Source organism: Bubalus bubalis, chromosome 14 (genome assembly GCF_019923935.1).
Source record: "Bubalus bubalis isolate 160015118507 breed Murrah chromosome 14, NDDB_SH_1, whole genome shotgun sequence".
In the NCBI taxonomy this organism is placed as follows: Eukaryota; Metazoa; Chordata; class Mammalia; order Artiodactyla; family Bovidae; genus Bubalus; species Bubalus bubalis.
This window is the reverse complement of record NC_059170.1, coordinates 52,480,000-52,504,840: the sequence shown is the minus strand read 5'-3', so window position 1 is coordinate 52,504,840 and position 24,841 is coordinate 52,480,000. Positions and strand designations below refer to the sequence as shown.

Sequence of the window (24,841 nt, the reverse complement as noted above, 5' to 3'; positions counted from 1 at the left end):
GAGTACTGACATGTCATTTTTATTTTTATGAGACATAAATTTTCTGGAGGCTGAATATTGTAGAACATTTTGCCAGATTTAACTTTACATGCCATGGGAGACCGACCCAAACAGAAGTAAATTTTGGTTGGACAGATGAAGCTTGGCAAATGTACAAATTAATTGTGATTTAGAAATGAAAAGTTAATTTGTAAAAAAATATTAAAATGACTGAGTGGTTGAAGGTGCCCATCTTTTCTCTGTGGTGTGATACCACCCAATTAAATATCAAGTTGTATCATGTAGTCAGAACCCAACTCAAACCACAGCTCCATTGGCCCCTTTGCCAACAGTCAGGAGTAAGCCCAAAGGGGCGCTATGGTTAGCAATTTCCCAATCCCTGTGGAACTGATGAGGATAAAAAGGAGAGGAAAGGGTATCTCACAGTTGTATTTCATGAAACTAGATCACAGATGTTTATTAATGTCAATAATTCATTCACTCAACATTTATGGAGTACCTATTGATACTTTGACTCAGTGGTGAAGTTTCTCTTGCTAGTTAGTTCATTGTGTGTGTGTGTGTGCGTGTGTGTGCACACATGTGTGTGACTGTGTGTAGGTACATGTACCTGTGTGGAATAAATGCAAATGAATAAATTAGAAACCATGATTAACATGTAATAGATTTCAGACTTACTTTCTTTAGGCCATTTACTTGATGATGCTTGTGTTCTTAAAGCTCTTGCATTTTTTTTTTTTTAACCTCTGGATGGAATATATAGGACGCTATGCATGTTATTCAAATACTGGATGGAATTTTATTCAAGTTTACATCAACTCCACTCTCATATTTTTCATGTTTTCTTCAAATGGTGATCTTTAGACAATCTTGGCCTCTACTTATTGCTCGTGCACTTATTTAGAACCAACTGTAATTTACATAAAAATAAACTTACCTTCCAGATGGAAAGACACCAAAGTCAAGAGGATCACGGACAGGGGACTGGCCTCTATGATGTAGGTGCAGTTCATGTTGTTGTCATATTGCTTTGGGTAGTTTGGAGAAACGATATAACCTGAAGGGCTAGTGAAATTTCTCCCACATCCTACATGGGAAGAAAAAGGTATTCTCAGAACATTTGTTCTCCCAGACAGTAACTCTTCATCAGTGAGGAAAGCCTCAACTTTCCTAAGCTCTCTACAGCCAGGGTCCCCAACCTCTGTGATCTACTGCCTAATGATCTGAGGTAGAGCTGATGTAATAATAATAGAAATAAAGTGCACAATTAATTTAATGCACTTTAATCATCCCGAAACCATCCCCCATGCCAATCCATGGAAAAATTGTCTTCCATGAAACTGGTCCCTGATGCCAAACAAGTTGGGGACTGCTGCTCTAAAGATATATTCTCTGAGACACTCCAAATGGAAGCAATGGTAACTAAAAGAATGGAGTGCTGATTTAAAAATAAGTATGCATGCAAAATTAGAACAATATATTTTTTAGAAAATGATGCAGAATTTTGGGCTAAGTAGAGTTTTTTTCCACATATCCACTGCAAATCTCTCAATTTTAAGATAGTAAAGGATAACTTAGCAAAGATTGAAGAGGATTCATGTAGCTAAAGGAATAAAACTGATGAGAAGTGATCAGTGCCTGATAAATACACTGAAGTTTTTAAGTACAGTATTATATTATAGAAAAACATGTTCTTCTCATTACCATTGTAATATGGCTGTAAAAATAATACCTGCTTTATAAAATGGTTGAATTTACTAATCCCATCTCTTTAACAATTTCTCACGTGATTCTCTGGTGTTAGAAATAAAGAGAACTACCTTTTTTTTTAACCAATAAAATGACATTTATTTTTCTATAACCACTAACTAGTTAATCCACACACTCCCTATCTAACATAGATAGAAAACATCAGTATTTTTTTAAGCTGTTAGTAACACACTCACACACATATACACAAATACAATGAACCACTGTTCACTGTGTTATTTCCTCCAATTCCTTTCATCAAACTTTTTCCTAAACAGTGGTTTGTAAATAGTGGCTACCTGATTTAACTCAGTCAATAATCATATGCACCACTGTGTCTCAGTCTTGAAAACTCCACACCTCACTATTCTACCTGGTAGGAGTAGCCATCAGAGAAGGAAGAGAAAATCCTTAAGAAGGTGACTGTCAAGGTTGACTGAGCATGAGAATCATCTGGGTGAGAAACTAAAACACGTAAGTCCCTGGCCAGGGAAATTATGAATTCAGACAAACTTGGGGTGAAGCCCATGTTTTTACAGCCCCAGGTGAGTCCCATGCAGACAGGTAAGTGCTGCAAGCCAGGAGTGCTGATTGGCTACTAATGACGGCCTCCTAGACTTTGCTCAATTCCTGCCCCACTGCGGATTTCAGGGTTCATTTCGGACATTCACGAGTGGCACTCAAGCCTTCTACATCATTTCTCTAGTGAGCTATGGCCGAATTCGGTTCCATTCTCACTGAATTGGAAGGAAGGGTGCACTCTCTGGATCAGGTGATTGATTCAAGCCCTTCCCCAGGGTCCTAAGCAACCATGGAGCAGACCCTCACCTCCCCAGGTCTGCCCATGGCAGCCACGCCCTTTCAAGGACCCCCTCGTTCTGTACTACTTACGGCTCACGAAGGAAGCAGAGAAGCCCTGAGCCGGGGCCTCCTGAGACTGGAACACGGCGGTGAAGACGTTTCTGGGCGTGGTGATGGGCCTCGGGGCCACGTTCCCACAGCTCGTGGCTAACAGGGTCTGGCTGGACTCCTGAGTGTCCCCCCACACCTAACAGAGCCAGAAACAGAACTTAATGCCCCAGGCTTTCCCTAGTCAATGGTTAAATGTGCCCAGGCTGGAACACGACAGGCACTCAGATGTATAGAGACCGCAACATAATGGTAAATAAAACGAATGCATATCTGCAGTATTTTCTTTTGTGAACCACTAAAGTTTTTTTTTTTGTTTTTTTTTTTAATAGCAGCCCATTCTTGACTCTTCCAAGAAGACTGTGCTCATTTTTGTGTAGCTAGGCCATTTCCTCTTGCCTTCTCCTAGTTGACCTGATTTAGCTGAACTTGCCCAACCCCCAACTAAGGATTACCTAGCCCAAGAAGGCAAGAAGGGCATTGGGCTTGGACTGGTCTTACTTGACTACTCAACATTTCCTTCACATTGAATTACTCATTCTAAACTTATCACTTGCAGGAATGTTCCTTGAACAAAGCCATAACACACCAAGTCGTTATAGACATTTCTATTAGCAAATTGGCCCAGAGGAAGAAGTGTGAGGGAGACCAAATGCAGAGCACAGATTTACTATCAGCTCTTCAAGGTCATATCATTTCAAGTGGGTTTCAAACACTGCATATCCTGCTGTTAGTCAGCTGACTGAAGTCAGATTATATTTGCCATGTATGAGATATGGGAGGTGCATGGGGCTAGAACTACTGAGAACAAGAGTGAGGATATTCTGCCAAATATCTAAGATCAAAATAAGCATTAGGAAAGAAATGTACACCCACATTTTTCCTAACATCCCCTTTATGTCCTCCCACTCCCTGCCCTTAACTATCCAGGGAAATACTATACAGAAGTTTTCTACCCACCTTCTGTACTGTGTGTATTTTTAACTCTGTGAAATTATAAACATGATTTACTGAGAGATATGCATATACTCTTTTACAAACATCACTGAAAAGGAAAAATGATCAGAGCTAAAACTTTTATGAAAGCATCTCAACTTCTTCAATAAGGAACTTCAAGAATCCTCAAAGGTGTATGCTTTCCTGAAGTCATTAATTATGGATCTGACATCTCTACCTTTTGGCCCAGAACATAAGTGTTATCATGATAATAATGGTAAGGAGTTATTAAATATTCATTGCTGCCGTGTCAGTCAAGATCTCATTTCATTGCCTCTATGACCTAGAACTCTTAAATATTAGATCTACAAAATGTTAAAAAACTGGCAAAAATTTTCTGACTTTTCTTAAGGTTCAGCCTGGCTGCATGTGATATTTTATCACTCAAGTGATTTTTTAAAAAAAATTATGTTTATTGAGGACCTGCAGATTCACATGCAGTTGTAAGACATAGAGGAATCCCTGGCACACATTTCCCAGTTTCCTATAATACTGACATCTCATAAAACTATAATTAATATCATAACCAGGGGGTGGACTTGATACAGTCCAGCTGTCTTTCTCAATTTCCCAGTGTCACTTGTATTCACACATGTATGTGTGCACATTTGGTTATACACCAGTTTAGAGAGTAAGTCCCCTACACACGAACCTTCAAGTTGTGAACTTTTAAAGAGCGAATGTGTGTTCACATGTCCAATCACATAGGTCAGTTCACATGTCCAGCATACATTGTCATTTGCCTGTATCCTCTACAAGCGGTTGTGCCTCCGTGTATTTTACTGTAGAGTACCATACAGAGTACAGCAGCACAGCATCTTTATTTCAAGTCCAGAATGTCCAGAAGCAAGCATAAAAGCAGTGGTGATGTAGTTGACTATTGTACTTTTCAAGGTACTGTACTGCAAGATTCAGTTCAGTTCAGTCACTCAGTCATGTCCGACTCTCTGCAACCCCATGGACTGCAACACACCAAGCCTCCATGTCCATCACCAGCTCCCGGAGTTTACCCAAACTCATGCCCACTGAGTCGGTGATGCCATCCAACCATCTCATCCTCTGTTGTCCCCTTCTCCTCCCACCTTCAATCTTTCCCAGCATCAGGGTCTTTTCAAATGAGTCAGCTCTTCGTACCAGGTGGCCAAGTATTGGAGCTTCCACTTCAACATCAATCCTTCCAATGAACACTCAGGACTGATCTCCTTTAGGATGGACTGTTTGGATCTCCTTGTAGTCCAAGGGACTCTCAAGAGTCTTCTCCAACACCACAGTTCAAAAGCATCAGTTCTTCAGTGCTCAGCTTTCTTTATAGTCCAACTCTCACATCCATACATGACTACTGGAAAAACCATAGCCTTGACTAGATGGACCTTTGTTGGCAAAGTAATGTCTCTGCTTTAAAGATGTTTATTTTTTGTTTGTTTTTTATGTATTATTTGTGTGAAAAGTATTATAAACCTAATACATGACAGTACTATATAGCCGATTGTATTAGCTGGGTACCTAGGCTAACTGTTGGACTAATTAAGAAATTATTCGGTGCTCAATTTCCTTTATGGTCCAATGAGCATCAAAGAATTGATGCTTTTGAACAGTGGTGCTGGAGAAGACTCTTGAGAGTCCCTTGGACTGCAAGGATATCAAACCAGTCCATCCTAAAAGAAATCAGTCTTGAATATTCATTGGAAGGACTGATGCTGAAGCTGAAGCTCCAATACTTTGGCCACCTGGTGAGAAGAACTGACTCACTGGAAAAGACCCTGATGCTGGGAAAGATGGAAGGCAGGAGGAGAAGGGACAACAGAGGATGAGATGGCTGGATGGCATCACCGACTTGATGGACATGAGCTTGAGTAAGCTCCAGGAGCTGGTGATGGACAGGGAAGCCTGGCGTGCTACAGTTCATGGGGCTGTGAGAAGTCGGACATGGCTGAGTGTCTGAACTGAACTGTAATGAATGAACAAACTGGACTTTTAAACACACTCTTAAGATGGAACTCATTCATACATAGGGGACTTACTGTACTATCACCTTCAAGATACTGAGCAGCTCCAACTCCAAGGCTCCCCAGAGCTGCTACTTCTACTCGTTGAGTAGTTTTTATATTCCAAGTATTGAGTACTATTTATGTTATTGTATCATATCACCTCTAATGCTAAAAACATTCCTACTAAAGTAGGAGCTATTCTCTTCATTTTACAGTTGAGTGATTTAAAACCCAGATGTTTACTTGGCTCAGAGAGGAACATGCAGGCGGTAAATGCAAGGGAGGTGGAGTCCAGGCCAATGTTCTTTCCACTAAAAGGTGTACAGGCCCTCAGAGACAGAACATATAAGATCCAAAAAAGCATTTTTTTAAACTCCCAGTGGTTGAGGTTTCTCACTTTTTCATTCAAGAAATCCAAGCAGTGAAATTGTCCTTCTCCTACTCTGAGAGCAATGAGTCATTTCTAATCTAAACGTTTACGTTCCTGAAACCAGCTCGGCTCCAATTAAATACACAAGCACACTGACCTTCACAAAGCTGTTCTGACACTGTCCATCCCCACTGGGGATGAGGAAGTTGTTGTCAAAGCTGATCTCCAAGTGTTTACTTTGGTGTGTAATGACTGTCCAGGAACATCTGCTGTTCTCGGGAAAATTCTGAGGCCAGTGAGGGGATCTGATTGTACCATTGTTCAAATGAAGTACTCCACCACAGCCTGAAAAATTGTCATGGAAATAGTTATCACCTTGTGAAGAATGTAACAATTTTGGTAAACCCAAGGCTTCTGGAGAAGACACATTTCTAAATGAGATTTCAGTGCATCTCTCCTTACATGAGTCTCTGACCCTTGGGGCAGGTCCACAGCAAGGACTCTCAGCAAATGTAAGGTCAGTGGAGTCACGGAACCTTCAGTTGTTACTGTTTGGTTACCCCTGTACTGGACTCACCTGATCCCATTAGTCCATGCCAAAAAGAGAGTAGACTTCCACTCTGTCATCAAACAAGAGCAATAATTTTTACTCCCCTTGAGGCTCTGGTGGATTAATACTTGTGGCCCAACAATCTCAAGCTTTGTTTTTTACTGCCACAAACACATAAGAGTACAAGTCTATACTTATTTGCAATTTTACTCTAACGTACATACATAACATGTAATTTTAATCTAACTTAAACTGGACAAAATGATTTCGAGGAGGGGAAAACTTTTCATTAAGCAACCTGGTTCATTCACACTGAAATGCCAATGGATGAAAACTACATTACAGGGATTAAAAGAAAGAAAAATCTAGAATTATTGTGTAATATTTAAAATATGTTCTTAAGAGACAACAAAAGAAAAATATATGAACTTAAAACAAAATGAAGTTAGAGTTTTCTTTGTATCTTTTGCTTTTAAACCCTTGGGAAACTAGGGGTTCATCTCAAACACCCTTCCAAGTCCAACAGCAACCAGTGGGTTACTGAGGGACAGTTTGAATCACAGCTCTTTTCCACAAAGAGCTTCCTAATCACCCCCTGACTCTTCTAGAAATAACTGTCCTCTTTGATATTGCAAGGCTATGATGGGATCCTAACAAAAGTATCCAATGCAAGTCTTACATTTTCTGGGGATTTCCATGAAGTTCATAGTTTGTAGGTACAACAATTAATCCTTTGAAATCAGATCTGTTATGTTTTGCCCTGTACAGAGCATTCATTCTAAATCACAAATGTTATCTTGTCACTTTGCTGCTCAAAACTCTTCAACTAGCTCCCCATTGCTTGAGGGGTAATTCAGAAGCCAAGGCTCTTCAGGATGTGGTGGTAGTGGTTTAGTCTCTAAGTTGCGTCCGACTCGCAACCCCATAGACTGTAGCCCGCAAGGCTCCTCTGTCCACGGGATTCTCCAAGCAAGAACAGTGGAGTGGGTTGCCATTTCCTTTTCCAGGAGATCTTTAGGACGTGGATGACTGCTTTTCCTGCCCTCAACTCACCACTCTGCATCCTGCCTCCAAGCTCAAAATACTTTAAACTACTTGTGATTCCAGCACATATTTTCTCTTACTTGTGATTCCCAAGCTATGCCATGGCCTTTTGCCTGTGGAGGCAACATGGTAGAAGTATTTAAATCAAAGTTTCTGGGCTCTGCTGTCTTTACTCAAATCTCAAGTCTTCTGGTTATCAGCTATACAACTTGGGCAGATTATCAACCCATTTATCCTGCTTCCACCCATGCAAGTGGAGAAAATGTGGATCGATAGAGTGTCTTCCTTAGAAGGTTGTTACATGAGATGACATGTGTAGCGTAAAAATTTAGAATTGAGTCTGACAGAGTAGGTACAAAATATAGACTTGTTGGATTAGTTAGTAAATTTTAAAACTACATTGATAATAAAAGACAGTAAGTACATACAGTATTTCTTTTACCTAAAGTTTCTGAGCTCCATGTAGCATAAAATCCACCATGTTGTATCGAATGGTCTGTATTAAAAATCACCACCAGCTGGTTGGAACCTGACTGGATTGTCCCTGGATTTAAAATTCCACAGTAGTGTCCTATGATGGGTGATCCAGGAGAACCACCGTTCCTCACAGTGACCGAGTCCCAGGCACAGTTTTCATGGGCTTCAATGTCAAAATCACTGAATGTCAGCTGCAGGAGAAAAGAGAAGAAATGAGAAAACACTCTGAGTTGTAAATGAGCCTGTCTATGTAGAGTTAGACTGAAGTCCTTCTGCATCCTTTCATTTTAATTTATATAATTTTGTATTTACATATCTTCTTTCATTCTCCTTGCCCTTCTCTACTTTTTCTTATTGAAGTTTCTCTTGGAAATTTTAAGAGTGAATATTTCTCCCAGATCATATTCAGTCCCCTGGGCTGGGATGGCAACTTATATTAAGAACATGAAAGCATCTCTATTCCAGATGAAGAATGGTCTTCTACAGACAGCTTCTCCTGTGCTTGAAAAAGAATGGGATATATTTCATCCTTCATTAATTGTAACCGTGTAGATGTCAATGAATGTACTCCAATCAGAGAATTTTAGGGAGAAAATGATTTTATGGCAGGATTAAAGCCTATTCTAATCACTTGCTCATAAAAAAAAAAAAACTCTGTCTCCACCCAGGACACAGTACTTTCATTGTACAGTTTCAGAAGTATTGATATTTCACCCACTCGTCAGTACTCACATTGATGGTGTGGCCTTGTGGGGCTTCCAACAGCCAAGAACAGTGGGTCAAGCTGTCGTACGCAGCTGGATAGTTGGGGCTCGAGATCACTCCACTGTCACCTATCTGTATTCCACCACAGTCTGAAATTAGATTTGTAAACTTCTCAATAAGATAGGAAAAAACCCACAAAATTCTGTAAAGCCAAAGTAAATACTACTTATAGCCATCGTACTTTATGATTTTTAAAAAAGGGAAATAAATGGATAAATAGATGAAATTAGATGAAAGCAAAGTAAAACTGAAAGTAAAAAGTAAAAAGATGGAAGATTAGAAACAAACAGAATCTTACATAGTGTTAATTAAATGGAATCACATAATGAAGGTGGGCTCAAGTTTGACACAAAGGAGAAGGAAGACGTATGAACCAAAAATGGCAAAAACTTGGATGAGCATAGAATAAATGCAATAAATGTACCTGACAACAAATGCACTAGGGACAATGTAAAGAACATTGGCTTTCTCGAAAACACTTGGCCCATGAAAACACATGTAAGCTTGAAGAATATGACCAGTACCATAAGTAAACAATTTGTCATTTGACAATAAACACACATACTGTAGTCAGCTATCAGAGTGTACATTAGCACAGAAAGTTGAAAACATTAGAAAAAAATTTTCTAATTTACAAAAATACATTTTGAAAGCATAGTATGGTATGATGTTCCACAGAAATAATAATGCTTCCAGATGTCTGACACTTTTCTTTCAATCTGATGAAGAAGAACCAATTGGCAACCTGGTTGACTGAATGGATAAGAAATCTCACTCCTTTCCCCAGTCAACTGTTTGCTTATAAGAACTGGCTATATTGTCTGCACTGGAGAATGTTACACATGCCCTTGAAAAGAATATGTATTCCACAGTTGTTGCTGGAAGTGTTCTGTAGATGTCAGGTTAAGTTGGTTGTTCAGGCTTTATATACCCTTGCTAGTTTTCTGTTTAATTGTTATACCAATTAAAATATCATTTTGAGTTGTCTGAAAAAAAAAAAAAAGAACTGGGTACAAAGTATAAATTAAAATGTCTGATTGACATTACCAACAAAACCAACAAATAAACCTAGAAATAAATCTAACAAAATACATGTGAGATCTTTCTGGAAAATATCATTTAAAAATCTATGTATTGTTTTATCACTAGAGTTGGAGAGCTTATCATCAGTCTTACCTGTAAAGGAATACTGTGCATGGAATCCAACATGTTCTACACGCTCATTGGTGACAAAGTGTATCCATACCTCTGGATAAGGGATAACCAATGGTATTCTAGGTTTTGAAGATCCACAAAGTCTCCATATCAGAAGCCCATCGGCATTATCTGAGCAAAACAACACACCGAGTGTCATTTATATAACTTTTGAAAAATATATTCAACAAATTCAATCAGAATAAATAATAATAATAAAACATTTCAAGCTATTCACTGATGTACATTTAAATTCTGGTTTAGTAGCAGACATTTCACAAATCCTCTTTCTTTCTCGACTACAAAGGAAAGAGTGCCTCAAACACGGTGAAAAAGAATGCTTTTTTTCAGTATGGACCTCTTTATCCTAGGCAACATTTTGTTCCAATTCATGTTTTCATAATTATTTTTTAGCATATATTTAAACAGAGACACAATTGGTAAAAACCTTAAAAACCTAGGGTCTAGCTGTCAACACTGATCCATCTCATTCCATTTATGGGAAATATTGTCCTCAGCTGGACACATGCAGAATGATGGTTTTGTCTGAACAGTGTTCTTCTGGACCTTACATACATACATTACCAATGGCATTCTAGGTTTTGAAGATCCACAAAGTCTCCATATCAGAAGCCCATCAGCATTACCTGAGCAGAACAACGCACGGAGTGTCATTTATGTAACTTTCTTTTTGACTCCCTTCATTGGGAGGTCACTGGACTTCAGGCAAAAGGAGAAAGTTGTAGATATGAATGGGAGAATGTGTTCCTTGATTGGACTCACCTACTCGGAACTCAAGGACATCTGATTGACAGTCTTGGTGAGTTTCTAGATAAAAATCCTCAAAATGAATGTAAATGGAGGAGTTGCCCTGATTGGGGTTGCTGAGCATCCACTCGCAGTTTAGGTTTCTTGAATAATTACTGACTCCGTCATAGCCAGGAGAAGTAAAGTTTCCTTTAGGGAAGCTTGTAAGGGACCCACCGCACACTGAGGAAACAGAAGGCAACAAAGACTAGTCGTCAGACTCATGCCATAGGAGAAGATACACATGTGACAGGAAAAAATAACTATAATAACCACAGCAGTCTTTTTTTTATTGCTTTGATTTGTTTTTCCAGATGAAGTCAGGGTTGTGGGCAAAGGGCTGGCTTATCACACCAACTACAGAAGTTGTTTCTGTGGGTTTAGAAAGAAAGATGCACAGAAATAAGCAATTCCTTTATTTCCCTGAAGGTGTAGATTAGGTGAGTGAGGTTTGGCTAAGTCAGTATCTTCTAATATGAGCCCACTGTTCACTAATATTTCATCTAAAGTAATATCCAAATATAATGGTGGCCCTGATGGCTTCTGATTAGGAATCCTCCACTTGACCTGAGAGTTGAATTGAATAAAACAGATAGTATTTAACACTGGCATTGCGATCAATTAGCTCCTTTTAAAAGGGAATGAATATTCTTTGTATCAATGAAATAAAGGTTTGTTTTTTTTTTAATTCAATTCCAGTCTTCCTAAAGTTTAAAGTTCCTAGATAATAACACCAATCCAGAAAGCAGGAGGATATTTACAGTAGAAAGGCATTATCTTGCTTAATTTTAAATATCCCGTATCATATGTGAACCCCACATTCATGTACGCTGGAAGTCTATATCTGGATAGATGGATGACTCAGAAGCAATACAATCTGTCTTCAGTTGCATTAGTTACCCTCTGGGAGTAAGCTACCTTCCAAGAGATCTCTGTCCTTTTCCAGGACAGAGATCTGACAAGGGCTGTGGGCCTGGCAGTCGTCTATCATGGTGACGCTGCATGGGACTCAGCTGGAAGCTCTTCTAGCAGCATTTTTTTTTTAACTTTTCTAATTCGCAATAGCAGTTTTCTTTCCAAAACGAGAAGCTTTTGTCTTTTGTTTTTGGGCTTATTGGTTGGGTTTTCTATCTGGTTATGTCTGTCTTTCATGGAAGATTCTAGGTGTAACCCTGATCTCTGAGGGGGACACGGACGACTCCGCTGCTGTTGGCAGCAGCTGCAGGGCACTTGCCATGTAGACTGTAACACAGGTGTATTCGTAGCAGCTGCTATTACCTGCATCTTCACTGGACGTGTAGGAGGCAATGAAGCCGCCGTATGGCCTGGACCCGTCCGTGAAATAAACGACCTTCATTGTATTTCCTGAAGATTCGATCTCATTGCTGCCATTCACGTTCCTGCACAGTTTCTCCAGCTGGGGTGAGTTACTTCTAATGCCATTAAATACCTGTTGAGAAAAATAGTTTAACCTTTAGACATAGCCCATCTTACTGAGTATTTCCTAGGAGTTTATGTTCCCAGCCTGGACATGCTTCCTTCTAAGGCAACTCTGAGCTAAAATGAATTATTTCACAATATGGGCCCTTGACCCAGGGTCACAAGCCACCGCATCACCCGCAGCGCATTTTGTGCCCTCAGGGTCATCGCACAAAAATGGAAGCGTTGCAGTCATGCCCTCCTGCTGCATAGTGACAAACAAAAAACTGCTGTGCTCTTTGCAACTGGAATCTGTGCTCAAAATGTAAAGCAGCTATGCTAACATGCTCACGTCTTAGTTCACAGAGTTCACTGGGGAGCAGTTTTTCTTAGCAATGCATCAGGACCTTTGACATCGGCAAAGAGGGTTTAAAGGTTAGTCTCTGATGAACTGAAGTATAGAAGAACTCAAATATTTTTAAATGCCTTGAAAAGTGATTTTAAAAAGCCAATCTCAATATAATAGTTCTTTCCTAATTACTTATGCATTCAAAGCATCAACTTTCTTGCAAGTTTGAACTTTTAAAAATGGATTTGAATATTGTGGACTCCAAAATATTAAACAACTCCAGTTATGCACATGGTTATGATAATTGGCAAAATATTCTTCCACTTCTGTCCAAAACCAAGTGGATATCTAGGATAGCTCAAGAAAGATCTAGAAATAACTAAACAGTAAATGAAAGAGTGAGTGACAGTTCTGCTTTTAAAAAGGATTGGAGTGGCTTATAATTAGGAATAATGAGGCTGAATATGACATTAAGAGCTATGGAAGTGGATACAGTATTCCATACAAAAGCTGTATGCTTTTCTGTCTACTGTAATTGATCATCAAATGTAGCTCTTTGGGGGCTTCTGGTTTAAAGTATCTTCCAGCTTGTAGGAATGGACCCAACATTTCTTATCATTTATTGAGCACAAACAACATGCCAGACTCTACTAATAACCCCTTGGGTTGCCTTATCGAATTAGCAAACTAACCTCTCAGACATACTATATTACCCCTGTTTTCCAGGTTAAGACACCAGAATTCAGAAAGATAATGCCACTTGCCGCAGTTTAAAGACCCAGTAATAATAAAACTGGGATTCAAATTATGCCTCTGATTCAGAACCACGAAACAATGCATAGGAAGCAGGAGAGAGGTATTTCAATAATTCTAAAAACAGGAATGGGCAACACATTGCCAGAATCAAAAGGTATTATTTGCAACTACAAGGATAATATGTGCAAAACTATGATCAATGGCCTTTGTCTCTTCCCCAGCATCTGCCCTGAGTGTAAAATCACAGTGACTAAGAATTGTGAGGCATCATTTATCATACAAACCCCTGCTTTTAGGAGGAACAAGACGGCTGTTTCCACATTCCTCCTCTACTCCTCTTTGAACTGAGAAACTAAAACTCTTGGAAAACAGTGGGGTATGAAGTAGGTATGTGAAATTCAGGACATAAAATGCGCTAAAAACAGGAATACAATGGGGTATTCGGCTCATTATTCTGCAAATGGGATGGTGTGGCTTTCCCACTTCTCCATCCAGGCACAGCGTGAGACACGCAGCTGGTCTGGAGGAATGGTATGCTTAGGTCACTGCATGAGGTATCGGTCTGGAAGTGGCTTGCTCAAAGCCACCCTTGAGCAACCTGTAGATCTCAGGAAGAGTCCCTACCTCCTTCCTTCCTTCCTTCCTTGCTTCCTTTCTTTCTTTCAGTCAAGTTCTCAAGCAAATAAAGGATAAATAGAAGACAAGCCACATCCTGTTGTTTGGAGCAGAATGAAGAGGAAACAACACAAGCATGGAACTCATAAAAAATGTATTTCAAAGAAAGGAATGTGGACATTGTATTAAAGATTCAGAAATTTATTCTGAAAGTGATTCTTTGATGCTTAACCTCAGGGGTGAGGGGGTGGAGAAGACCTGTAATATGACATTTATGGTTTCCCCCGATTTAACGGTCAGAAACCCCCTTGGTCACCCCCTTCCCACCCCCCCAGAACCCCCCCGCACCCCCCGGCTACGAAGCCCAGAGGCTGATGGCTCCAATCACACACAGAGAGCTTCCCATTGCCTTTTAGCACTTAATACTTAAATAGGAATGAAGAGTCAAGGGTCAGTAGACATTTAGGCAAACATCCAATGTAAAGTCAGAGACCAATATAATAGGAAAGAGGGACTTGAAGGAGACTGACTCCCAAAAAAGCAATAAAAAGTTCAAAATTATGATTAATATATTTGACATACATAATACAGTCAAAAGAACAAGGACAGAATAAAGATAATTACAGATATACATGTACTCAAAAACTTGGTCACCCATGCCTATGTCCTTAGACAGCCACAAGAGCATGTGCCTTACCTCAAAGAGGACATTAACCAGGAACGGGAAATGCTCATTATCATAAAGCCAGGTATCTTGTCCAGGAGATGGATGAAGAAACTTGCAAATATGAAGATGAAAGGAAATGTGGGCATGGCAGTAGGAATCAGACTTGCAGCTGATGGCAAAGGCTCAAGGAAGATATTTCTAAGGAAAATGAATGGAACCGATAGAAGTGTTTTATCATATAAGGTGGGGATATACACCTGCAGTGTGGAACGTGTGGAAGAATTAGTGACTAAAAAGCCTTTGACTCTGTGGATCACAACAAACTGTGGAAAATTCTTAAAGAGATGGGAATACCAGATCATGACCTGCCTCCTGACAAATCTGTATGCAGGTCAAAAGCAACAGTTAGAACTAGACATGGAACAACAGACTGGTTCCAAATCTGGAAAGGAGTATGTCAAGGCTGTATAGTGCCACCCTGCTTATTTAACATATCCAGAGTACATCATGCGAAATGCCGGGCTGATGAAGCACAAGCTGGAACCAAGATTGCCGGGAGAAATACCAATAACCTCAGATATGCAGATGACACCACCCTTATGGCAGAAAGTGAAGAAGAACTAAAGAGCCTCTTGATGAAAGTGAAAGAGGAGAGTGAAAAAGTTGGCTTAAAGCTCAACATTCAGAAAATGAAGATCACGGCATCTGGTCCCATCACTTCATGAGAAATAGATGGGGAAACAGTGGAAACGGTGCCAGACTTTATTTTCTTTGGCTCCAAAATCACTGCAGATGGTGACTGCAGCCATGAATTAAAAGACACTTGCTCCCTGTAAGAAAAGCTATGACCAACCTAGACAGCATATTAAAAAGCAGAGACATTACTTTGCCAACAAAGGTCTGTCTAGTCAAAGCTCTGGCTTTTCCAGTAGTCATGAATGCATGTGAGGGTTGGACTATAAACTAAGCTAAGTGCCGAAGAACTGATGTTTTTGAACTGTGGTGTTGGAGAAGACTCTTGAGAGTCCATTGGACTGCAAGGATATAAAATCAGTCCATCCTAAAGGAAATGAGTCCTGAATATTCATTTGAAGGACTGATGCTGAAGCTGAAACTCCAATACTTTGGCCACTTGATGCGAAGAACCGACTCATTGGAAAAAACCCTAATGCTGGGAAAGATTGAAGGCGGGAGGAGAAGGGGACGACAGAGGATGAGGTGGTTGGATGGCATCACTGACTTGATAGACATGAGTTTGAGTAGGCTCCGGGAGTTGGTGATGGACAGGGAGGCCTGGCGTGCTGCAGTCCATGGGGTCACAAAGAGTCGGACACAACTGAGCAACTGAACCGAACTGAACATAGAAAACAACACACACATAGAAAACAACACACACACAAAAGCATGAAAGTGTAAAACAGGACACAATTATTACTTGGAAAATCAAAAGCAAATGCTACCAGAGCACAATACTTCATTTAAGTGGGAGTGATGTTTTCATAGTCATATTAATGTAAACCCTGAGTAACAATTTAAACAAAATCGGTGACAGGAGTATTTGGGAAGGTAGTTGGGGCAGTAAGTGAATTGCGAGTACCCCCATGTACATTTGTGGTGATCCTGGGGTGGTTTTTGAAGACAGTTAAATCCTCATCTTCCACAGCTGGATGTGGATAATGTCTAAGACAAAAAAAAAAAAAAGAAGTAGCAGCATAGGAATATTATTTTGAAATAATAACATAAATATCAAAAGATGTAGCTGAAAGAGTAGAAAAGGGTGCCTTTGGCATTTATTATTCAGAGATGGGGAAATGACAAGCAGGACATGATTCAGAATTTGTGGTTGATGCTGTACATTTTCTTTTATTATTTGAGCTTTGAAACTATGACTTTTCTTATTATCTTTCCTGTAGGGCATGTGAATACTCTGCTGGTAAGATTTCTAATGATTATGTTTCAATATGATCTCAAAGGAAAAAAGACTTTTAGAATAAACCTCAAAATTTTAGTAATGGTTGTGTGGGATTCCAAGTATTTTTATGCTTTTTTATTTTCTCAGCTCTACAAAAATGATTCAGTAGCATTCATCGTATTTATATTGAGAAAAAATTGATGAAAATTAGTATAGAAATGAATTTCTATCACCTAAGTACATAAGAAAATGCTTCAAAATATGGTATAGTGGGAGTGGTTAAATTTTTTTCTACTTCATTCTTGTTTCTGTATTATTCCTTCAAAAAGAGGAAAAATGTTCCTTCAAAAATAAGCAAGCTTGGTCCAAAATTTCCTGGCTTTCAAATAAGAGAAAACACGCTGGGCTCCATAATTCTCAATATTTGACAGAAGACAACATTTTGGTCCTTCAGATATTAGATCTAAGAAGCAAAATCTGAAGTTTGAATATGATTATTTTAGGGCGATACAAACAGAGTAACATACAGCGATGTTCCATACTATCCAGCAGGAGACAATGAAATGAAAACAAAGGTGGCTCATTTTTAAAAAGGAACGTGACAGTCCTTTAACTATTGATTGATTCAGCAATTGCTGTGTTTGTTATGAGTGAGGCACTGGGGATTCATCAGGGAACGAAGCTAAGCGCACGTCCCTGTGAGCGGCACTTACATTCTAGTCTGGGCAGCAGACAATATTCAAACAAATAAATACGTGGACTGTGAGCTGTTGTGAAGTGCTGTGAAACCAGTAATGCAAGAAAAGGGCCAGGCCAGAGTGGGGTGGGGTCTATTTAATGAAGGTACTTAGGGAAGGCTTCTCAGATCTAGTCATCTGAGCAGACCCCTGAATGGACTAAGGGCGTGAACAAGCGAGAAGGAGCATTCCAGGCAGAGGCAACAGTACATGGGAAGCGGTTACACGGACATGGTAGCCCAAATCAAGGAACAGAAAGGAGGCCAGGGTGGCTGGAGAGGAGGGGAATTTGAAATAAGAACATGGATAAAATAAGGAAGGGGCAGCAGATAACGTACAGCCAGTTGGGCCATTGTGAAGACTACGGATTTCCCTCCAAGTGAGATAAAAGGTCATTAGACGATTTTCAAGGAAAGCAACATGGCCTGATTTAGGTTTAAACTCATCACACAGGCTGCTGTGTTGAGATGCAGAGAGACAAGGGTGAAAGTAGAGAGACCAAGTGGAAGTTATTGAAATAAATCTGAATGAGTAGTGACGGTGGTGGTTGTGGATGTAAGGAGTAGTAGTTAGTTTCTGGATTTCTTATAAAGATACAGCGAACAAGACTTCCTTATGGATGCAGTATAAGGTGAGAGAGAAAGGACTTCAGAATAGACATCAAGGCTTTGGACTTGAGCAACCACAAGTCTGGAACAGTTATTTAGTGAGATAACAAAGACTGGAGAAAGGGAAAGTTGGGTGGAGAAATACACTAATATTCATCTATAGTTAATATAGTATACATACATATATGTGTCATTTCACAGTTCACACTCAGGGACTTCATTTGCTTTCTTAATCTCAAAGCTGGGCTTGGCAACCTCAGGACATCTGCCAGCAAATAATAATTAGGCAGGACCACCCATCTGCTTAAAACTTTTGGCAGTGGCTTGTTCTGTCACTCTAGTCCCAGTTAGTTATTTGCTACCCAAAGGCTTAACTTTTCTATTTATGCAGGTTTTCCATATGTAATGATCATTTGCTTTAAAATTTATCCTGCCCATGACCCTGACATAGGCTGAGATAACTGTCTCCTAAAACAGCTTTTACAAATATTTTGGCCAACATTTATTGTGACTTTGTTTTATCTAAAACACTTAGAATTTGTGTGAGATACAGTTGCACGCAGGGGAATATTCCCGACCTAGTTTTCTGACTGTGATTTACGGGGTCAATAAGCTCCTTAAACAATGGACTATAACATCCCTGGCTGCAGGGGACACTTACTGTCACATGCTCACTGCTGCACAATGGATGGGCTTCCAGCCTCAGGCTGTCAAAGGTGAGGGTGACCCTCCTCCCTTCCTGCACGGTGATTCTCCACTCACACATCCAGCCATGAGGGTTAGGGCTCCGGTAGTTGGGAGAAGTGAATGCTCCAGAGGGGCCCTGGAGATCCCCACCACACGCTGAAGGGAAAACAAAACAAAAACAAGAAAACTTCCAATCTGATCCCATAAAGAATGTTCTCAAAAATAAAGCATTTTTTTAAATTGCCCCACTGGACAAAATTATTGCTCTTATTTATTACTGTAAGTATGCGAGGGCTGTTTCTGATATTTAATACTTAATCTCTGCTTCCATGGATCATAGGGCTTCCCTGGTGGCTCAGCTGGTAAAGAACCCGCCTGCAATGCGGGAGACCTGAGTTCAATCCCTGGGTCGGGAAGATCCCCTGGAGAAGGGAATGGCAACCTACTCCAGTATTCTTGCCTGGAGAATTCCATGGACAGAGGAGCCTGGTGGGCTACAGTCCATGGGGTCACAGAGAGTTGGACATGACTGAGCGACTAACACTTTCACTTTCTTTCATAGATTATATTGATAGTTCACTGGCAGCCGTTTGTCATCACGACTGAAGAACTATGAGAGACCAGTAAGCGTAGTAACCATCAGAGTCTGAAAGCAGAAGGCAAAATGATCATCCATCTTTTTCATGACAAGGTTTTTATTTCACCTGAGCTTGTCGGGGAGTTTGGAACACAAATTGAAATGACTGGAGCAATAAAGGACTTGCCTTCTTAAGATGAGATGTGGTGAAGGCCCTTGCCTCCTCACACCCTCTCAGCATTAGATCCTTTGTAGCACTGATTGCATTTGTGACTTTTCATTTATTGGTGTGACTATCTGATTACTGTCTACCTCCCGCTAGGCTACTGAGGTTCAAGGAGCCACGGGCCATGGTGTCTTGTCCAGTTTATTTAACACCAGTGCCTAAGTAGAGTGTTTATTCAGTATAGCAGCTCAGAAACATATTAATATGTATTATAGTAATACATATTATTGGATTGGCAAAAAAAAAATTCATTCATTTTTCCCATAATGGCTTACAGAAAAACACAAATGAACTTTTTGGACAACCCATTATTTATATATATGTAACATATATGGAGAAGGCAATGGCACCCCACTCCAGTACTCTTGCCTGGAAAATCCCATGGACAGAGGAGCCTGGTGGGCTGCAATCCATGCGGTCGCTAAGAGTCAGACACGATTTCACTTTCACTTTTCACTTTCATGCATAGGAGAAGGAAATGGCAACCCACTCCAGTGTTCTTGCCTGGAGAATCCCAGGGACGAGGGAGCCTGATGGGCTGCCGTCTATGGGGTCGCACAGAGTTGGACACGACTGAAGCGACTTAGCAGCAGCAGCAGCAACATGATATATATGTGTATGTGTGTGTGTGTGTGTGTGTGTGTATATTTTTTTAATGAATCAACAAACTTACATTCCAAGCTGGAATCAAACCGTAGTCTGAATCCTGAGGCAGAGAGAGAGCCGTCCGTGACAAACCTGACCAAAGCAACATTGCTGGAAGTGTCTATGCTGTTGGGAATGCTGCTTCCACAGTATCTGCCCAATAAGGTACCTGTGAGAGTGAAATAAGTATGAAGCATGTATAAGTCCAGGGGGTTGATTTCACTTAACCTCTACTTGAGATACTTGGCATTCCCGAAGAAAATAATAATAGATAAGACTCTGCCCAGGAAAAAATGGTGACCTCTGGCAAGAGAAGAAGGTCGAACAAGAATATAAATTGATACATTCAAATATATGAAGATGAGTGACAAAAACAGCAACCAGGTAGAACCAAGAGCATCAGCACAATGAGGAAGGTTGGCTCAGTTGGTTGTGAAATGGTCCAAGGAGACAGAGTGGGAAGCATCTGTCTCATATTATTTCCACAGTGTATCACCCTTTTTTAAAATTAAAAAAATAATGGTTTTGGCTATGCTGGGTCCTCATTATGGCACAGGCTTCTCTAGTTCCACTCCATAATGTGCAGGCTTAGTAGTTGTGCCATACAGGTTTAGTTGCTCCGTGGCATGTGGGATCTTAAATTCCTGACCAGGGATCAAACTCATGTCCTCTGCATTGCAAGGCAAATTCTTAAACACTGGACCACCAGGGAAGTCCCAGTATATTCTCCTTTCCTCTCCTTCCCTTACAGGATGCCCCTCAAATATCTAGCTGTGGCCCTGGAAGGTCCCCTGGAAGGGAGTGCCTTCCCACACAGTGCTCTCTTAGTGTGGTCCCAGGAAAAGCTCTACAATGACCCCTGGGCTTTGGACACCACTGTTTCTTGGGTAAGAGATAAGGAAGAGAAATGCTCAACAGTCCACAGGTAACTGATCTGCACTTCTTCGTAAGAAACGAACTCTTGCCTTTCTTGGAAATGAGGGTATTTCAGAGGCTGAATGAGTAACAGGTGAAAACAGACACCTCCCAAAAGACAGCAGACATATTTCACTGACCAGATGTATGGTTTTCCCAGATTTCCACAAAGTCTCGTTCACAGCCAGACGAATTCTGAAGGTTAAAGTCTTCAAAGCGGATGGTGAGATAGTGTCCCAAGGGTCCCCGGAGACGCCACTCACAGAATAAGTCGTCTGTGTATGGCTGTGTTGGGTATCCGTTGCTCTCGATGACACCGCTTTGCCCTGTCACTGCTCCCCCACACGGGGCTGCAGAAAAAGAGCAATATGCTCTTACGGTTTCTTTGAAATTTAACCAGCACATTAAAAAGCTTTTCGGTGCCAAGTGAATATAAACTGAAGTTTTAAAAATGGTGGAAATGTTTAGTTTGTGCTTCCCTTGTTATACGAAATCTGCTATCAATGTACAGAGAAATGACACCACAAGTCCAATCTAATAATGGGAAAGGGAAGATGGAAAGACTGCTGAACGGCATATCCTGTGATGTCTCATGAATTCTCTCAGGACACTGTAAGAGCTACTAACTGCAAGCAGGTTTCTTTCCAAAACTAACTGATAGATTGATAAGAGCTATCTAGCAGCCTGGGTTGGTGATTCTGTAGACTGAGTTCAAGCTCAACTAGAAATGATGCTGTGGTTGATTAGTTATGCCTGTGATTTCTAGTTTATCAGATAAATGTGCTACTGCAGTCATGGGTGCCTCAGGGCCTTGAAAATGACTATCCTATTATTTCTTATCAGCTGGATGTGACAGACTGAATTATATACAATTTTCCTCAGGCTATAAAAGACGTATGGTATAGGTTAAATATTGTTACAACTAGGCTTTTCGAGTTTTGAATGTATCAAATATGTTTGGTTTGTGTTCAGACCCCTTAGATACTAAATTCTATGTAACTGTGACCATCTTGTAGTGAATCTTCAGGATGCATGTTTATTATTTATTTTTTAAAGGAAAGAAATCAAAACACCGAGTGAATGACTTGCTGCTAGAGATTTAGGGGAAAAACATCTCGGATTACCCATTAATGTTGAGGTCAAAGTCATGGTTCTAAAAACTAGCCATCTGAATGCTAAACAGTTTTACTACCTAAAGTAACATTACACATATTTTATGACAAGAGGAAGAAACTAGAATTTAACTGAATATATAAAAATTAAGAGAAAAATAAAAATATTCAAGTATACAAAAAAGTGTTTTAAGATGGAAATTAAAGTAAAAAATAAAATTAATAAATGACTTTGTGGTTTTAAACATTCACATTCCTTACTTATATCATTAAAATAACTGTTAAAATTAGACAGAACGACTTCTTTAAGTTTTAATGCAATCATTCTGTCACTACTTTCTTATTGAATAGAAAAATGTCATTACCTATAGAATACTTGGCTTTGAATCCCACGTGAGTAGGGCTGTTGTCAGAACGGAATCTCAAATACATCACTTCTCCTGAGGACAACTGACTGATGGGCAGAGATGTCCCACAAAACTTGGAAAGTATCGGTGCATTTGAATCAGCTCCATCTCGCAACTCAAGGTAATTGGACGTACAGCTAAAGTGGAAAGAAGATTCTGTTTAATTTGTAAAGTCAATGGCTTGACATATTTTGATAATAAAGACTTCACTTTCTCCAAGGGCATAATAAGATCATTATTTCTGTAGCACCAGATATACATCACAGCATAGACACTACAACAGAGTCTATATAAGTGGTGTGTCACTTCAGAATGCTGTCTAATATTTTTCTGAGACATAACACACTCCACTTTGGAGCTCAAAAAGACAGGTTTTATATTTACCACACTGAAGAATATTTACTCACCTTCCACTTTCTGTTAGTCTTAGAAATGTATAAGTCATTCTCAAATCAACCCCTTGTTGTACATTTATATGTTTAGTCACTCAGTCATGTTCAACTCTGCGACTCCATGGACTGTACCCTGCCAGGCTTCTCTGTCCACAGGGTTTCCCAGGCAAAAATACTAGAGTGGGTTGCCATTTCCTTCTCCAGGGGATCTTGCCAACCCAGGGATCGAACCTGTGTCTCTTGCATTGGCAGGCAGATTCTTTACCACTGAGCCAGCAGGGAAGCTCCAAAATCAACCCCGAGGCATTTCAGAACCCAAGTATTTTGTTTCACATGATGTTATGACACATTTCATGAGACAAAGATGAACTCTGTTGACAGCTCTGTAAATGGAGCGTATGGAGAATCTCAGCCAGAATTCTGTGTCCATAAAAGAGGACAGGTATTTAACCAATCTTTCTTGAGAAAGTCAACCAGACAATTAATGCTCAGTGAGGGGACAGTGGCATTATATCAGGAGTCCAGAACTGGTAAACAAAAGCTCTCGTACCTAAGCTTTGCACCACACACGCATGCATACAAGTGTATACATGCTTTTGTTAAACTAAGAGAAAAATACAGATCTTTTTTCAATCTCTTTGTGTTTAACATAGTAAGACATAAACTCTTTGGTTTGTAATCTTTAATGATTCTTATTAAACAGAGATTGGGAAATTGGACTGTCCTTATTTCCAGTCCTGTTTGTAACCCTGGTGACCCCTGGTGTCACAAATTTCCATTTGTTAAAGAGGCATTTTATCATTTATGACACCGAGTGTGAGGCTGGGCAAATAAATACTTGTCTACCAGAGACACTCTATTTTTCCTGTGGGAGGAAGAAGAGATGACATAAATCTCAGACAGCCGTCCTCCGAGTCTCATGGAGGATGTGCATGGAGTCAGGCGGGATGGTATCTGTTTACATCATCTGCTCAGCTGATGGGAGGGTGACTGGCAGGCAAGGTTTTCAGCTTGAGGTGTTAACATTTCCCTTCCCCACCCCTAGATTTCCTTAGCAGTAAATGCTGCTGAGAAAAGCAGATGAACCAGAACCTACTGTATAGCACAGGGAACTATTTTCAATATCACGTAATAACCTATCATGAAAGAGAATGTAAAAAAAAAAAATATATATATATATATATATAACTGAATCACTTTGCTATACATCTGAAACTAACACAATAGTGTAAATGAACTACATTTCCATAAAAACTTTTAGAAAAGACAAAAAAGCAGTAGGAAACTGTTCTCAAATGTGACAGCTAAAAATAAATACCAACTCCTGATAGCAGGAAAGTTAAACAGAGGTGACCTACTTGGGTGTTACTTCGATACTGAACTGGCCTTCAAACTGCAGTCGTATGAGTTTCCCGGGAGGAGCAGCTATAAGCCAAATGCAGTCAGCGTGCTGGGGATAATGGTCAGGGTGGTTCGGGGAGGTTACGTATCCAGTAGAATCAGCATTATGGATGTAAATATTGCCCCCACAGGCTGTCAGGAAATACAGGGAAATCAGTCTACAGTCTGGAGAAAGAGGACGCAGGCAATGGCCACCTTCATTTAAAGAAGTCTCTATCTGTATTTCCGATCTCAATTTCCTTTCATCTGAAATCATCCTCCTTTTCTTTTTAAGCAAATACATTTTGAATTTGCTATCAAGGGAGCTACCACGTGTGTTCTTTTTTAATTTGCTAAACCATATATTCTCAGCAGAAATTTCACTCCTTCTTAAAGCCAATCATTTATGCAGTGGTTTGGTGGTTTGGACAGTGTGAAACCCTTTGTAAATGTTCAATTAATAAATTAAAATATCAATTAATCTAGTGACAAAGAAAGCATCAAGCACAGGGACACAGAAATCTCATCAACCATATAGAAGGATGTTCTTGGAGGCTGATGGTGTAGAATGAGGCTAATTTGATGCCA

At 40.0% G+C, this 24,841-nt stretch overlaps 1 protein-coding gene across 1 annotated transcript in view; it reads right to left on the bottom strand.

The window, feature by feature from the left end:
* Positions 1–24,841, bottom strand: part of CUBN (cubilin) — a 260,214-nt gene that overhangs the window by 59,602 nt on the left and 175,771 nt on the right. The window contains exons 44-56 of the mRNA XM_006052367.4: positions 24,232–24,406; positions 22,440–22,618; positions 21,103–21,312; positions 20,076–20,216; positions 18,574–18,755; positions 12,128–12,299; positions 10,826–11,032; positions 10,025–10,174; positions 8,816–8,937; positions 8,049–8,274; positions 6,170–6,357; positions 2,641–2,797; positions 938–1,087 (exon numbers count right to left, since the gene is read on the bottom strand). Of these exons, the coding sequence (XP_006052429.4) occupies positions 938–1,087; positions 2,641–2,797; positions 6,170–6,357; positions 8,049–8,274; positions 8,816–8,937; positions 10,025–10,174; positions 10,826–11,032; positions 12,128–12,299; positions 18,574–18,755; positions 20,076–20,216; positions 21,103–21,312; positions 22,440–22,618; positions 24,232–24,406 (2,259 nt within the window). The remainder of the gene's footprint in view (positions 1–937; positions 1,088–2,640; positions 2,798–6,169; positions 6,358–8,048; positions 8,275–8,815; positions 8,938–10,024; positions 10,175–10,825; positions 11,033–12,127; positions 12,300–18,573; positions 18,756–20,075; positions 20,217–21,102; positions 21,313–22,439; positions 22,619–24,231; positions 24,407–24,841) is intronic.